At 30.3% G+C, this 16700-nt stretch overlaps 1 protein-coding gene across 3 annotated transcripts; it reads left to right on the top strand.

Annotated features, from left to right (window-relative positions):
* Positions 1 to 1145: 1145 nt before the first annotated feature.
* Positions 1146 to 16700, top strand: LOC127723197 (uncharacterized). Of its 3 annotated transcripts, none has more exons than XM_052229722.1 (12): positions 1146 to 1279; positions 3697 to 3795; positions 4807 to 4908; positions 6840 to 6938; positions 8139 to 8338; positions 9094 to 9448; positions 10494 to 10679; positions 11684 to 11955; positions 13725 to 13974; positions 14564 to 14744; positions 15685 to 15726; positions 16198 to 16700. In XM_052229722.1, exons 2-12 carry the CDS (start codon positions 3706 to 3708, stop codon positions 16482 to 16484), a joined length of 2064 nt encoding a protein of 687 aa, XP_052085682.1. In that variant the 5' UTR covers positions 1146 to 1279; positions 3697 to 3705; the 3' UTR covers positions 16485 to 16700. The 3 variants fall into 3 exon arrangements, with proteins under 3 accessions (XP_052085682.1, XP_052085680.1, XP_052085681.1); XM_052229720.1 differs by having other exon boundaries at positions 14399 to 14744; XM_052229721.1 differs by lacking the exon at positions 6840 to 6938 and having other exon boundaries at positions 14399 to 14744.

Below are 16700 nucleotides of genomic sequence, written 5' to 3'. Positions count from 1 at the left end.
TAACATTAAAACGCCTCCTCACAAAAAGGGCTGTTCAAATCCCCTAGCCCTTCGGGCTCGGGGATCTCAACATCCTTTTTTGTTCGAAGGTCTTTCAATATCAATATTAACTATCATTGAACTTTTACTATCACTTATTTATCGGATAGTGGTGATTTAAATTTTGATTTTACGTTATTTATATAGTCTAATCGACCAAGTAACTTTTACAATGAAGGAAACGACTAACGAATGATGTTTTCCAGACGGCTGTTTGTATGATATCTGAATGAATAAGTGTTATTTTGTTACGATACAAGGACAACTATAACATCAACATTACATGTATTATGTTTTTTATTTTTTTATTTTTACAGCAAACATTATCATTATTATTATAAAAACAGATTTATTCAGGTAATACGAACAGTTGGTTTTTGTTTATGTTTGCATTTTACGCGTGTTATGCATGTTATTAAAAAAGGCAAATGCTTAGGACTAAATTACACTAGAATGATTCCGCTATATATATAACTGAGAATCACTAGATGGAACATTGCTTTTTAATTTCTCTTTTCTATTTGGGCAGTTGAAATTGGAAAATGTCAGGTTGGAGCTGACAAATGTCAAGATAAAACTGAAAAATGTCAAGTTGGAACTGTAAAATATCAAGTTTGAATTGAATTTTTAAACAACAATACAATGTCGCTACCAGTCTTTCGTAGTCAGTAGTTCTACCCCAGTTCCGTCATAGTTCGTTTGATATGTTTACAGATGTTAGTTTGGTTTTGTCAGTATTATTAACATTTTTTTGAAAGAGGGGAGGGGAAGGATTTAAAATTTTATAAGTATATACCATGTATACCGCATGTAGTTTTGATAAGTAATATTTTAAACGTATCTCTAATTCATTATTTTCCATTACGATTATTGAGAAATACATTCTTACATAAATACGAAGTTGTAATTGAAGCAATCGGAAATTCAGGAGTAAAGCAGTTAAAAAAAAAATTTTAAAAAATGGAAGAATGTACAATTATAAATGACGCATACTTGTGATAACACAAGTTCATTCTTTACATTTCATGTTAAGTAGTCCATAGTAATTTGTTGATTGACCATAGTTTAATCAGTTTAAAATATATATTAGAGGTACAATATACATGTTTGGCATATACACTTGATCATTTAATTAAATCGCTAGATATAAATAAAATCAGCGGGAGACAAAACAACGTAACAACATTGTTTACCTTTGGATTATCATTTACTGTTAACAGTCTGGATCGAAGGTTAAGTGGTAAGGTTTTGTTTCTTAATCAATTCTGAAACTAATAACTACTTACAAGTTTTGTAAATTATTAGAGTCAATTCTTATCTTACATACAAACAAGTGATGCTATTATAGTAATGCAGAACAGCTGTAAATTTTGTTGGTGCGATTATGGTGAAATGATAGAGTATGATTATGGTAAAACTATTTATTCGACGTAATTCTGAAACCTTTCATTCAAATTGTTTTGTTAGCATTACAATACAACATTTTGACGAGTTAAACAATTTTTTGGAGAGTAAGAATACACGTACTTCATATATGTTCAATAAAACTGCATAATTAACGACAGATTACTAGGGTCTGAGCACTTGGTATCGTGATGATATCATCTATGAAAACAAAAAGTAAACTGTTAGCGGAACCTACATGGTAATACATTTAGTTATATAACGATTAACATGTTTGCGCTTATGTAACCTGAAAGTATTATTGACAGTGTAAAGCATATCAGATTATTAGGTTTATAATCAGGAAAAATAAAGAAAAAAACATTTTGCCAAATTTATATTAATTTTTCTAATCTTTCCTGATCAAGAAAACCAGAGACTCTTAAATGGATTTCCTTTTCGGCATCGATGTGCAAGATACGAAATATACAAGTATAGATATGAAGACGTTGTAGCGTCGTTGATGACGTATTTTATGCTGTGATCTATAATTTCAAAATATGACTTATCTTATCGATTTTGTCCAAATTAGGGAAATGCCTGACTCATTTTCGATCATATCTTCCTCATTTGCATGTTGTATTTATTGCTTGGCATAAAACGACCGTTACTCGATCAAATATGCAACCAGCTAAGAAACAGGATTCGATTTGTTAAACTAGATTTCGGAATTATCACCATGAATGTACAACAGTTGATATATTAACCTATTATGCTCATATATTAAATAAAAACCACTTTCAAATTTAATTGAGAACGAGTTGAAAATACCCACACTATTTCATGTATTTGTACATTTCATTTATTGATCATCATACATGTTTAATATAAAACCCTTAATAATTCTTGTCCTTAAGAGGTATTCACACACTAGCAGTTATTCCTTAGAAATATAAACTAGCATGCGAGACATCATAAATATCATTCCGATTTAAAACTTCACAAATATTATTTTATACAAACGTCTCTGCGTTTTACAGCCTTTTCTATATAATAAGTTTACATTTGTTTATTCATATAGACCCCATTTTATGTTTGCTTTTTTCATATATAAATGTTTGAACAAACGTATTTACAACAACATGTGTTTTCGTTAATATATGTATTAACCCAATTTGACTGATAGCCGTAATTACATGTATTTAAAAAGCGTGTACCTGTATACATATATTCCATAATTTGTCTCTTGTATTGGAGGATCTTTAAATTGTATAAATTATTAAGGATTTTTAATCATGACAGATCAGATCGATAGGGGTTTTTTGTTATTGTGTTGTGAATAAAACAGTCACAAATATTCAGATTTTATATCCCAGCTTTACTACAGTAACTTTGATTAGTTGGCTAGTTCTTATTTGTGAAAAACCCGAATTGTATCGGTTTATCGATAGTATAAATTACCTGATTGACATTTGAAATGAAGTCATACTCAGTATTAGAAAAGGCGTTTAAAATATCAACTGTGACTTCATACATCAGTAATTGATTGTAATTTTCAGCCGGTATTATGATTTACTCGGTTTTTAAGTATCACACTGTATTATTTTCCAATTTCATAATTTTAAGGTTTGTTGCTGACCTTTCAATCGGAACAAGTTAGAAAAAAGGCGATAATGTTGTATCGTTTGCAGATAAATATATCTGTTTGCAGTCATCATAGTCGAAATATGATATGTGTTTGGCAGACAAAATTATTTTGTTAACTTGTGTGTTATTTTTTCCGGTATAAGGGTAAACCAAGTTATATGAGCGTCTGCGGGTTTGTGTTATGCAATTGATATTAAGTTTATAAATATGAAACAAAAAATAGCTGTAGATAAAAAACATTATTTTAAGGAAAGCGTGATGAGGACTGTAGTAGTCTGAAAAAGCCATAAATAGCAAACATTTCTGATAAACGTTACGTTATTACTCTAAATTTGATATAAATATAATTTGATATTGTTGAATATTCGGGAAAGCTCTGTGACGAATTATATTACTTTTTAAAATGCTTTACTCGCCATTCTTGATGATTTGGGGCATTTTTGTAGAAAATCCTTTACATATTGTGCATTTGAATGATTATTATATTCAACGCTGATTTCGGGAATCTTATTTATTAAATATAGTTTCTATTGATTTTTAATTCTTTATGAACTGACTTGGTTCTTAAGCTATCTGTCATGGGTATAAACAAAAGTTTGTTATAAAAAAGATGAAAATTTACTGCAGGATCAATCGATGGAACTCATATCTCTTGTGAAAAGTAAGAAAGAATCAAATGCCATCAATCTCATAGAAAATGGAATAGACACATCTTGTGTTGATGAGGTAATATTTATCAATAGGTCGTAACAGTTCTAAAAATGTGTAAGCAACTCTCAAATTATATCACGAAAAACGCTTATGTAGTTCATAAAAGACCTTTGAATAGCAAGGGTAGCAGTAAGTATTAAATATTGCCGATCAAAATTTGTAATTATATGAGTATCTTATACTCTATTTTACGGCTACATCATATGTTTTCAAACATAAACTCGACAAACAGGCCATGTTCGTTACATATATCGTATGTTCTAAATGGACGAATTGTTAACTCAGAAGAGTCAAACTATTAATACTTTGATAGGATAATAGAATAATAGAATGGAATTAACTAAACATTCGTAATCTAAAATTAACGTTTTGTTTGAAAAAGAACAATCGTCGAAACGACTATGAATATTTGGGAACGTTTATAAAATTTTATGAGTTTGATTCCTCTTAACCTCATTTTTTTAATTAACACTCATCAATATGATGGAACATTAGTTTCTGCATAATTACTAAATTTCCTCGACGGAAAATTCGAGACAGGTACGTTATAAATAACATTATTAGCCTAACGCTTAAATGAATGTTTCCTTCATCCTACACTTTTATACCAAAATAAGTTAAAAATAATGATGAAAAAGCTGTATATATTTGAATGCTGGAGGAGAAGAATGAAAAAAGGATCCGTTAGAAAAAATCCATATCAACTTTAGGTTAACAGCCTCATGGAGTTCCAACCTTACTTTTTCAATTGCCCTACACGCATCTATATATATAGCTTAAGATAGGTATGTTGCACATCCATAAAGTGTCTTAAAAATAATCGCCATTTTAGCATGTGATGTTATAACTTTAGTTCAATAGAAAATATTTCAAACTGTTTAAAACATTGTTTTTTTTTAAGGAAAGTCTCGAGAAAATTCCTAGACAGAAATAATAATAAAAAAAAAACATGACTCAGTTTTACAAAACGATATTGTTTTAAGTTTATGAGATAATTATTATTAAACTTTTCTTTTCTTTCTACAGCATAATAATACCGCTCTCCATTATGCCAGTGCAGCGGGACTTGTGAATGTAATAGTTAGCATACTTGAAGAAAGTGTGATAACTTTAGACAATGGTGGAAAGGTTGGTACCATAACAACATATATTAGTAGATACAGGAAGAAGTTTTGGTGTTTTGGTCCTTTAAAAATGTAAAAACAAAACAGGATGAAACAAACATGATTTTTATACCTCACGTGTAATAAGCAATTATCGAATAACATGATGTAATAAAGTTAATCTTCAATTAAATGCAAGGAATGGCGATCAAATCTAAAATTTACAATTTGATATGAATTATCCTTTCATTCATCAGCATGATCAGGTGAATAACCATTAGCCTTTCGGTTTATACTCAAGTTATCTTCTGACAAAATGTCGTCGTATGCACACAAAATGTCATCAACTTCCATAGAAGTCATTCGAGTGACGAGAAAACAGGGTTTTGAAATTGTTTCAGTGCCACGAATAGCCTTAATAAATATTTAAGATGCACATTAACTTGTCATCGGAATGAAAATTTGTTCTCAATTCAAAAATATGTGTTTATCAACGTTGAGAATTGAGAAATCAATAAATAGTACTAATACATTATATGTATGTGATATAGGTTAGATATTTATGTAAAGTTTAAGTTATGTTGTAAATCCTGATGTCTTTTACACATTCATTCTTTATGTTCAACTTTATGCTTATTTGCTTTTATTACGTTGTGTTAATGTCTATATATTCCTCAAATCCATTAATTCATATCATTTAAGGATGTTCGCTACTCTTTTTCAAAATGACAAGCTTTTTAAAACACTGTTATAAATTGATAGTATATAAATATTGAAACTAAAAAAGCAGAAAAAATTAAGGGTCCGTGTGCATGTTTACGAGATATAAGTCATTGAAAATTTGGCGGGAAATACTTCTCTCTAGATTTTTCATACATTTAACATTGGCACCTTTTTTCTTTCAAAAACCATGAAAAAATAACAAGGACTTTATAAGATTTTCACAGATAACATTTTAAACTAAATGCAATCAAATTAGTGAAAGAAAAGTAGGAGTTAGTGGGCAACCTTTTTTAATGACACTACATGAATACAACCAGAGGATTCTGAATATCTGGCAAAAAATGAAAAACAAGAGAAGCAAACATCCTTAACTTTACTATAGTAACCACTTATGACATTATAAAGATATAACTGTACGTTTTTTTTTATTCCGTCAAGGTTAATAACCCATTTTGTCCTTGGCAGGTTACGCGTAGTCTAAATAACTGTTTGGGAATATGCGTGTAGGCAAATAAATTATTCTGGACTCCATGTATCCGTGTAGTAAAACTAACTTGTTTAAATAGGCGCATATTTCCAAGTCAAAATAATAAATAGCTAGTTATGTCATATCGTTTGTTGACGTCTGGAAAATATGGCGGCCACCTCAACATTTAGCAGATTTTGCGACAAAAAGACTCACAAATCACTAAGCAGTCTAAAAAAGTTGCGTTACTGTGCTTCAATGCGTTTGCTATAAGTACAGATGGAGATATTGATTCTTCTAGTTACAGTCGAGAGGAATTTTCCAAAATTATGTCGATTCAAGGTAGAAGGATAGTAATAAATATAAACTAAGCAGTTTGAAGGCAATACGTTTTGCTCTGACATTTTACACAAGAATTTGAAATTGAATTTATTCAATATTAAGGATCGAGCATTTAAAAAGGCAAACGATAAGTTTGCGCAATGACAGTTCATATTAAATTTGAGAGTGTTGGAAATAATAAACACTCACCAGCATTTGAAGGAGACGACCTTAAACGAATTGTAACAGTTCTTTGTAAAATGTAAATCCTCCAGTTGAACTACCTAACACAATTTGGTATGATGTGACACATACCATTTTAATATAAAATATCTTTTTAACACTTTGTCTTTTTCTAAAGCATATGCCCATCATCTCCTTTTACATGTTTTATTGATCAATCTATGTATACCTCTTAAATGATGTATAGACGTTATTTTCAACAGGATGGAAAAACAGCAGTTCATTTTGCAGTTATTAATAAAAATATAGAAGCTTTGGTTGCACTAGTAACATATGGTGCCAATATCAATATTATTGATAAGGTGGGTTATTATTTTTATTAATAATTCTGAGCATTGCCACATTTGTGGTATGAAATGATTCCGTTAATTATTAGCTATGTAGGCTAACTTGAATTTTATACAATGCAAAATGCTAAAAAAGCAAACTATTTATGTATGATTAAGTTAACATTAATTTATAAATATTCATTAAAATGTTTAGTACATTTTTTTGGTTTTCGATATTCATTTGTGAGTTTGTCTTCGACTATTGTGCCATTTTAGGAGTATTTTTGTGTAAGCCTAGACTTTTACTAAAATCATGGTTCTAAATAAATGTCTTTGGTGTTAAAAATGCATTTATTTCTAGTAATTTTGAAGTACACAATTGGTATGGTATTTTACTATTGTGCTTTTGAAAACATACATTTTAAATTTCCAAATAAGTATCATCGTTTACAAAACACCAACTACAATGCGATTCAAATCTGCAAATCAAAAAATCGGAAGGCTCCTCTTTCTACAAACCTGTGATAATAATTATTATCTTGATGATACTTCGGACAACAAAACGGATATTTCTTCCGTTTTTTCTCCATATATTATTTCGGAGGAAATATATGAATGACCTTGAATGCATACTAATACTGCGGATATGAAAATGTGAATGATTTTAGCAACGTTAGCCCACAAAATTATCTATAGCACATCCGCAAGGTTTTCACAGTTCAACGGTATGTGTTTATCAAAAACTTGAAATAGGACAAAATCATTTGTATTATCGAGACAATCGACTGATGATATTTGTTTTCCTGACATCTAAAGATATCAAAAGGTAGACATTAATTTTCCTAAATGCGTTAAAAAAACATATATTTTCAGTTATCGTAAGACCAATTAAGTGTTCGTATTCATAAATATAATTTATGACAGAATATTTTTGTATTGTATATCTATTGTGTGCGAAAACGTAGATAATTTTTACCAACAAATGTGTTAGTATAACAAAAAAGTTTATGCTAGTGTTATTCATTTTTCTACATTGCTTTTTAACGAACTATGCAGAAGTTTTAGCACACGTGATTTTGTAATTTAATAATCGCCTTAAGATAAAATCTAAAGTTCACAAATTGTTAAGTAGAAATTGAACTACATTAATGTTCAATGCACACAGTATATTATTACATTTCAGAATGAATGAAATGCACTTAGTATTATTGTTCATGTTTCATTTTTCTTTAGAATGGTCGGAGCGCTTTAGATTTTGCACTTATAAATAAAGAGTCAAGTTTAATCAGGTTATTATGTTATTTCGGAACCGAGGTTTTGGTACAAGATTGGACTTTTTTTACGGTTGATTTGGACTCATTTGATAAAAAAGAACGACCAACTATAAAGCTAGTCCTGGATCAAAATGACAGATTAGCAGCAATGGAATTCGGGTGAGTTTGTTACTTTTACACAGAAAGGTATTTATTCATGTTGTTGGCTTCATCTTTTTATATTGTTTCTTCATGATCATCTTTTTTTAAAGAAGTTCATTGGTATTAAATGGCTTGATGGGACAATTGCTTTTTAGTTGTTTCTAGTTATTACTCGCGAATAAATGAAAGGTCCTTATATTTTAATTGATAATTTGCGACTAAAAAATGTCATGTATAATCAGGACTATAACTTTAATAGAAAAAAGATCGGTAGGACAAGCAAACAAATTTCAATTTCACTTGAAATGAATTGTTCATTCGGCTGTTGTAGTAATATATTTATACAATACATGTATGCTAACGCAATTATATTTTTATATCCTTGTTTTTCGAATGATGAAGGCTTGGTGACATTTAAACCAAAAAAGTGTTCCGTATCAACAAAATTGGCACACTCAAAACGTCAACAAAGTTACCAGGTTGACAACATGTATAATTAGTACGATGATTTTCTCACCAGTGACGTTCGAACAAAATATGATCTATGTAATGTACAGGTTAGAATAGACATTGTGGTCATCATTATGAAAAAAAAACAATATTGTAGAACTAGTTTTGTCGTTTGCATTGTTGACAGAACCAAATATGACCTAACCTTCCGTGGAAAAAAAAGAACCAGCATATTTACAAAACATGTTTTCCTGAATCGAACTGGTTAGTTTTTTTGTATGTATTTTGAAATCATATTACTTTATGTAACTATTATGTTTCAGGTCAATTATGTACAAGCTTAAGCATATCAAAGCTCAAGGCAATATTCAATATTATTCAAGGCTAGGTATTACACTGAATACAGTTACCATTACTGATAGTTTTTTCCTGTATATTGCTAAAGAATCCACAGAATATACAAATGTTCATTTCATGTTAAAGCCAAATGAACATATATTTAGCGATCTTTTTGAGGTAATAGCATGGGGTTCGAAACCAGATAAAATTGCGTTAAATATAAAGGTTGAAGGCAAACCCAGATGTAATGAACAGGTCATGATATTGCCGATAGAAGGTGATGTTCAAGTTGATATCATTAGTCAGATTGATGAGACGATCACCGATGAGATAATTGAGGTATATATTTTTTTGACAATATAGAACATTATCTGTTAAGCATAGTTGGTCAAGTCGTCGTTTAGATACATACGCGTCAATTACATGGGTAATGTCACGTGAATTATTTATTATATTATTATTGGATTTTGTGAAGTCAGTAGTGTGGTATATTTGTTAACACAATTGTGGCTGCTGGATCCCAATTATTGCCACGTTAACAATTTTGTCAGTTTTGTTTGCTCACATAATGTTGTCACTAAAACAAAAAAATAAACAACTGTCATAGAAATGAGAGGTTTGGCTACCATTAACTATAAAACCTGATTTGACTTCCTTTTTCGTCGTAAAATTTGTGTGTACCAAGTAAGAACCTGTCAGTTGTATTCGACCCGTTCTGTTGGTAGATATATTTGGGCGTTTAGTTTTCTCGTGTTATATGGACTTCCCTCTTTTTTCATTTATCTTGAAGATCGCTATTTTGTTAATACATTTTATACTCACATTGATACTATTAACTATTAATCAGAATGGTTTCATATTGATCCAAAATCCATGATTTATACTATGAATCATATATATGTTTCAACCTTGCATTAACAGCACAAAAAAAACTCAAAAACGTTAACATGGTTAATAAAGCTGTAAGCTAAAATATTTTCATAATTAGTATGTCTTCAAAAATTTGTATGATTTTGAGTCATATTATTTCAATTTTAATTATAATCATTTGAATAGCTCTTTCTTTTAAATTCATACGTCAAACTACAATAAATTAATAGTTCCGGTATATTAGTTCATACTTATATGGAGAGACTGATGTTAAAGTGATTGACTAAATTAAAAATTATCTTTGATGGAAGACGTTAGCACATTCAATTAATATTATCATATATTGGAGTTATCAATACATACAACTATGATGTACTATGATGATATGTTTCATTAGCATACTCTATTTGCATCTATTCCATTGGTGTTTATTGTACAGGTAATTTTTGAAACTTTGCTTTTAAGACTCTTTTCTTGTCAGATTACGTGAACTATTTTCAACTTTTAATTTAAGACTACAAATGTGTCGGTAGTAGTCAATTTGAAAACAGCTTCCAAGTTTACCATTATAGTAAAAGAGGTACCAGAGGTATTTAGTGTTTCTCGTGGATCTGCAAGCATCCAACCAGAAATGGAACCAGATGCCAAAATAGAAATACCAGAAGGTGCATTTGCCTCTGCTGATAAATTAAAAGTGAATGTAAGTATGCAAGGAGAAAATGAAAAAAAGTAAACAGTAAAATATTAATTAACCTGAAATCATACATATATCATCTTATGCAGGAAATTAATATGTACTTTATTTTTCCAACTAATTGCACGGGCCGGGTTATTCTAATTGGTTTTTGTAGGTATCAAATGATCAAGTATATAATTTTTCAGTGTTTTTCAATAAAAGTCAGTTTCATTGTACTTTAAAATATCACTTCATATTTCATAGGAAAGCTCCACAAAATATCACATAACATTTGTATAAGGTAAATATTTAGTTCGTAATACAAGCGGAAATGTTTCCATATCAATTTACGTGGTTGCAGTTGTCATGTAAAAAGGAAAAGCATGTCAGGATGTTTTATTGTGCATCTTAATAAAATTAATACACAAATCGACAAGATTTCAATCCAATTATATGCGTCTATTTGTTTTACAAAATTATAAGGCTGTTACAATGTATTTTTCATTATTTTTTTTTAACGGGATCGATTCGTTTCCAAGATTATCACCTGTTTAGTAGACAGCACTTTTGTCTTGAAAAAAAATATAAACAATAAGTAGATTTTAGTACACGTTCTGTTTATAAAACCTTTATTTTTTATCGGAAACCCTTAAGTTTTTTGCCTCCATGCATAGATTCCTTCGAAAAAAATTTCGGAACTTTCGGGTTTTAATATTCTCCAACTTCATATTTGAGTTTGACTTTAAATGTTTTAATTCGCGCGCCAATGACAGGTATTGTGTAGAGGAAATGCGGATCTGGCTTACACACTTGATATCTGTTCATCATTTTATATAACCTCGTTTTAACGGATATGTTTCAGGCTATAATTCTAGAAATGTGTCTATCGTTGTAATCTTAAAATTTAGAAAATGCAATCATATGTTTCATAAATGTTGTTAGACGTTGTTTAAAAAAATGCATATTAAGTAATGTTCATTTTAATTCAACGATTGACTAGTTCAGCAAAATTCATAATTTGATTCTAGATTTCCGAAACAAAAGATTGGAACCTTGAAAACATAGATGATGTTATACCAGTATTGTTCACAAATGCCATGGACATAACAATGGTCAATAAAAGTCAACCAAATAAACCTGTCAAGATGAAAATGCCAATACATTCTTCCATTCCTAGAGACGACGATATTATGATCCTGTCTTCTCACAAAGAATCTCCGGATGAAAACGACTGGAAAATTTGCGAAATTATGAAAAGGGAACGACATTTCGTTATGTTTGACGCAAGCCATTTTTCAATGTTAGATTTAAATTTTGTTGCATGTGTACATATTAATAGGGATTTTTAAAAAAAGAATCACATCAATCTGCAAATGTTAAGATGATATGGCAAGGCAGTTTAATAATAACAAAAAAAAATCCTTATTTGCTTATTGCTTAAGGGGGGGGGGGGGGGAGGGGGGGGGGGGTAACTAAAATCCATGCACCTTTTTAATAATTTGTCAAAATGTAGTTTTTATCATACTTTTTTCCAAAATATAATAAAAAGTATGGGTCACCGGACTTTTTTTTTCACGCTGCAGGTTGTGCAAAATTGTCAGATTCTGTAAAGTGTATGCATGGAAAATCCAATTTAGTGTGATAAAAAAAAAACTACACCAAAGAATTTTTTTAGATAAAATGTGAGAAGATAGCTCTTATAACATGCTTTCAGATAAGGAAAAGAAAAAATGGGGTCACCGGACTTGTTGTCTTGTTACATATTAAAATAGGTAAATACACAACACTTTCTATTATAAAAATTACTTTATCTGAGTTATCTCCCCTACTATTTGAGTTATCTACCCTTATGTGAGAAAGTTGAAAAAAATGAATCAAACAAAAATATTGTGTTTTTTAGAAAATAAGCCGTAAATATGATTAAACATATAATTTTCTGTATTAACATGAACATTCTTACACATGAATTACATACTACTCTCAAAATGTGCACATTCATTAAAGATCTAGACCAATTGTTATCTGCTACTTCAAAATCCAAGATCTAGGAAGACACTCCAGCCACCTTAATATCGAAACACTGTTCAGGTCTTTCTAATTTCATTTCAATTTTGATATGATAGTGCAAGTTCAGACTTTTCAGGACCAAGGATATGTATTAACTCCATTTATAACACAGCAAAACACAGGCCAAATTTGCCAATAAAACATATTATAATTACATAGAAAAAGGAGAACATGAATTATTAAAATTATAAGACAGTGCAACACACTGAACAGAATAAATAGAAGCAATGCGTTAGGATAATAGCCGGTCTTGGTATAAGCACACGCGGTGGTGATACTAAACCAGTGTTCAAAACGTCTCCTTATACATTTCGTCATCGTATTTCGTAAAAATAAAACACCAAAAAAACGTACAGATATTGGGAATATCAAGGTTTTTTTAACAGATATATAGTGTTAACTATATTCTAAGATAAGTGCATAACATCGCTTATTATATGTTGTGCGGTTATCGTTGAAAGTTAAGAGATTTCTGTACAAAGACCACATTGTATGAATCTAGTCTGGTATATCTATCAAAAAAGGACCATTATCAGTGACTGCTTATTTCTAAAGTGTGACATGCTTATGCATTTCACACTTTGGACCAAGCAGCGTTTGGCGAAAGGTATGCAGAAAGGGGTTTCAATGCATAGTTTAGACGTGTTCCTTGTGTTGTTGTCAATGATTCTCTTCTCCTATTTTGCTGCTCACAACATACAACCGATATTACTTGCGCAATTGACATATCAGCATATATCATATTAGGTTGATCAGGGGTTCATTTTCATAATAACGTTGGTATGTCTTTCGCTTTTGTATAGTATTTTCTATACCTAGTAGTTGAGTATATATCTTTTTTTTTTCTTTTTTTTTTAATTTTCTATATTGATAGTGTTGCCATTCTTTTTTATTTTATTGGTAATCGCATTTAACTATTGCACCCTGTGGTTCTTAATTCATTCTTTAATTCACGATACATGATTACCAATATAGTAACTGTAAAATTGCCTTGCTTTTCAGATATGTTGCTACATCGAGGAGAAGCCACAGAAAAGCAAGACTGCTTGCGACTAAAGCGGTAAAGAAAGAAAGACAAGTGGAATTTTTTGTGATGCTCAAGAATGACTTGAACGGGAAATTATCAATGGTTGTAGAATGTGCATTAAAAAGTCAAGGAAAAAACAGAAGGAAATATTGGAAACGAAAACGATTTATTACACAATCTGTTGAATATAAAGATTGTATTATGAGAGAACATCAGTCATTTAGGGTAAATATGTGTCTAGGCGTAATATTTGATTCCCCAAAATATTTTGTATAAACATATGATAAGCAGACATACAAACCGTAATCCCGTAGTAATATTAGTTAGTGTCTTAATAATACATTAGTATGAAATCATGCAAATACACTGCATGCACTAATCCAAAGTCATCACTGAACATATTTAACGAAAGAACATTCTATTCAAAAGCATTTACATTATTCTTCATGAAGCTATTAGGTTTATATCATACACATACGAGTTTCGTTAATTGTTTAACCGAGGAGACTTTTACCAAATGTTTGCTTTCTTTGAAGCTTTAATATCATATATCTGTACTACATTCTTTTAGATGTAAATGATGTTTTTTTTTCATGTTCCTGTATAAACTTAGTATTGTTTTCAAACGTTCTTGTCTTTTCAACTCTAGATTAAATTCACTGGTAATATTGAAACTGACAGTCTTACAGATCGGGATCACATTGTTACATTTAATCCAAACAAAACGAGAAACAGCGGAAATCATCGCACTTTTCATTTAACTAATGACACAAACACATCTACAATTCAAGGCGAGGTTAACATTGAGTTACAGGTTGTAGTTAGACAAAACGATGAGCATCAAACAGCCACTGTTCCGACAGTAAATGTGAAGTCTGGCTTTTTTGGAAATCTTTGTCACAATTCCATAGATCACTTTGAAGCCGAAACACAGGTTTCATATGACAAACAGTTCAAATCAGAACTAGTCCTTCCTGTAGACAAACAAATTTCAGGTAATTTTTTTTAGAAATTTTCTTAAGAACGTAACCAAGAAATAAACTTTCATTTATCGTGTTGTTTAGTAGTGACAGAAAGAAAGTCAAACATCGGACACAACAATAATAAAACAAAATTTCTGATCTGAGTTAGCCGCTGTTGAAATATCTTGATTCAAACTTTTGACTCCATCATTTTCTGTCCAACAAAACGGTATCAATGAAATGTATCAGTATGTAGGCCAATATATTTGAAAATACAAAAACGTTGAAGAGTTGATAGATTTGAAAAGGACCAACAGTAAATTAAAACTATGCCTAAGGGAGAAACACTCCTTAATTTTAAATTGATCTCAATAGAACAAGACAAATACCGTGTTTGGAACTATGTCGTTGCAATTTATTTAGGTGCCATGTTCCCTGAAGCATCACTGATCGTTCCCTTTCGTCAAATATAATATCAAGAAGCCAAGGCATTTTCATTGATTTGGATTATTCTGATTATCATGTTCTTTGTGGAAATGGACACATAGAAGCAAAACATATACGTTGCTCTCTGTGCTAAATGGACATGGTATTTATGTTTATTATGCTTGAGCATACAAAGATTAGACAATGAGCAATGAATAGGACAAGTTTGAATTCAATAAACATGTAGTGTAGCACGTGATTAGTTAGGTTGGTTATATCAATACAGAACAAGTATAAATAAAAAAACACTTCACTTTATTTAAATATTATTCAAAACCAAGAATGGAGAATCCACAGGCATTTGGACATTGAATAAGGACAAATAAAAGTAGCTTAATGACATGACTACGGGGTTTTTTTTATACAATGATTTGCGTGAAACAACAGAAAGATTCCAGAATATATCATGGTTTGTCAAATTGTAGACATCTTGTTTATGAAAGCATGTCACATTTTTATACAAAATCAACTAATTTCCTAATTTCAGATCATTCGTTTAATGTAATGGTTGACCCTGATGATCCTCAGTGTAAGTAATAATCTGTATTAATTGTAACTGATTAGCAGTAAAGAGTAGCGTGTTTTTAGTGTTATGTTTGTTTTTAAATGGGTTAATCACATATACAATGTATGTGTATCATTTGCCTAATCTTTGTCTGATAAAACAAACAAAAAACAAAAAACAAAAAACATGTAATTCTGTTTTGGTGTTCCTTATGTGTTAACTCATTGCTTCAATCATCTTCAATGATACAACATTATTAAACTATGCTTGTTTTAAAGATAACATGTTGTGCTTGTAATTAATGCATCTGATATAATTTGATTCCATATCTATATTTCAAATCAAACGTTTATCTAGGAATATGTCAACACTTGTAATAAGGCTTATTTCATTGACAAAGATGTCTCATTGGCACTCATACCACATCTTCATATTTTTATGAATGATAGAAAAAGAATTATTGCATCTGGATAACTTGGTCTTTCTGTTATTCAGGTACCATTCCAGTACTCAGAAAGAAATCTCTTCGGCGAATTGTAAGTACCTTGAGTGAAGAGAACTGCTACAATCTTGGACAACATTTAAATATTTCTACAAACAGGATGGACAGATTAAGAAATGAAGGAACAATTAGGGAAAGACTTCTTCCGACATGGAGACCAAATCGGCCCAACGAAAGATTAGTTCACAATCTTGTAGAAGCTTTAAGAGCAATCGATAAAGACGAAGAGGCAGATAATGTCGAGGAAGCGTTTTCGAGCACCATGGAATACTTAGATTAAACAATCACTTTTAAATAATTATTCAGATATGTGTACTATGATGACATACGCTAATTATGTTAAATATAAGAGGAAAACTAAGTTAGTTGGTTTGCTTCTATTTGCTATTATTATATATCTTTTTTCTTTTAGTCCTTTTCTCTAGCATTCATTTACTATCTGATCATGTCATTGATGCGTTATTCTCTTTTTAATTATATAATGTATTACGTCTTT

Source organism: Mytilus californianus, unplaced genomic scaffold (assembly GCF_021869535.1).
Source record: "Mytilus californianus isolate M0D057914Y unplaced genomic scaffold, xbMytCali1.0.p SCAF_13, whole genome shotgun sequence".
NCBI lineage: Eukaryota > Metazoa > Mollusca > Bivalvia > Mytilida > Mytilidae > Mytilus > Mytilus californianus.
This window is presented reverse-complemented; position numbering and strand designations above follow the sequence as displayed.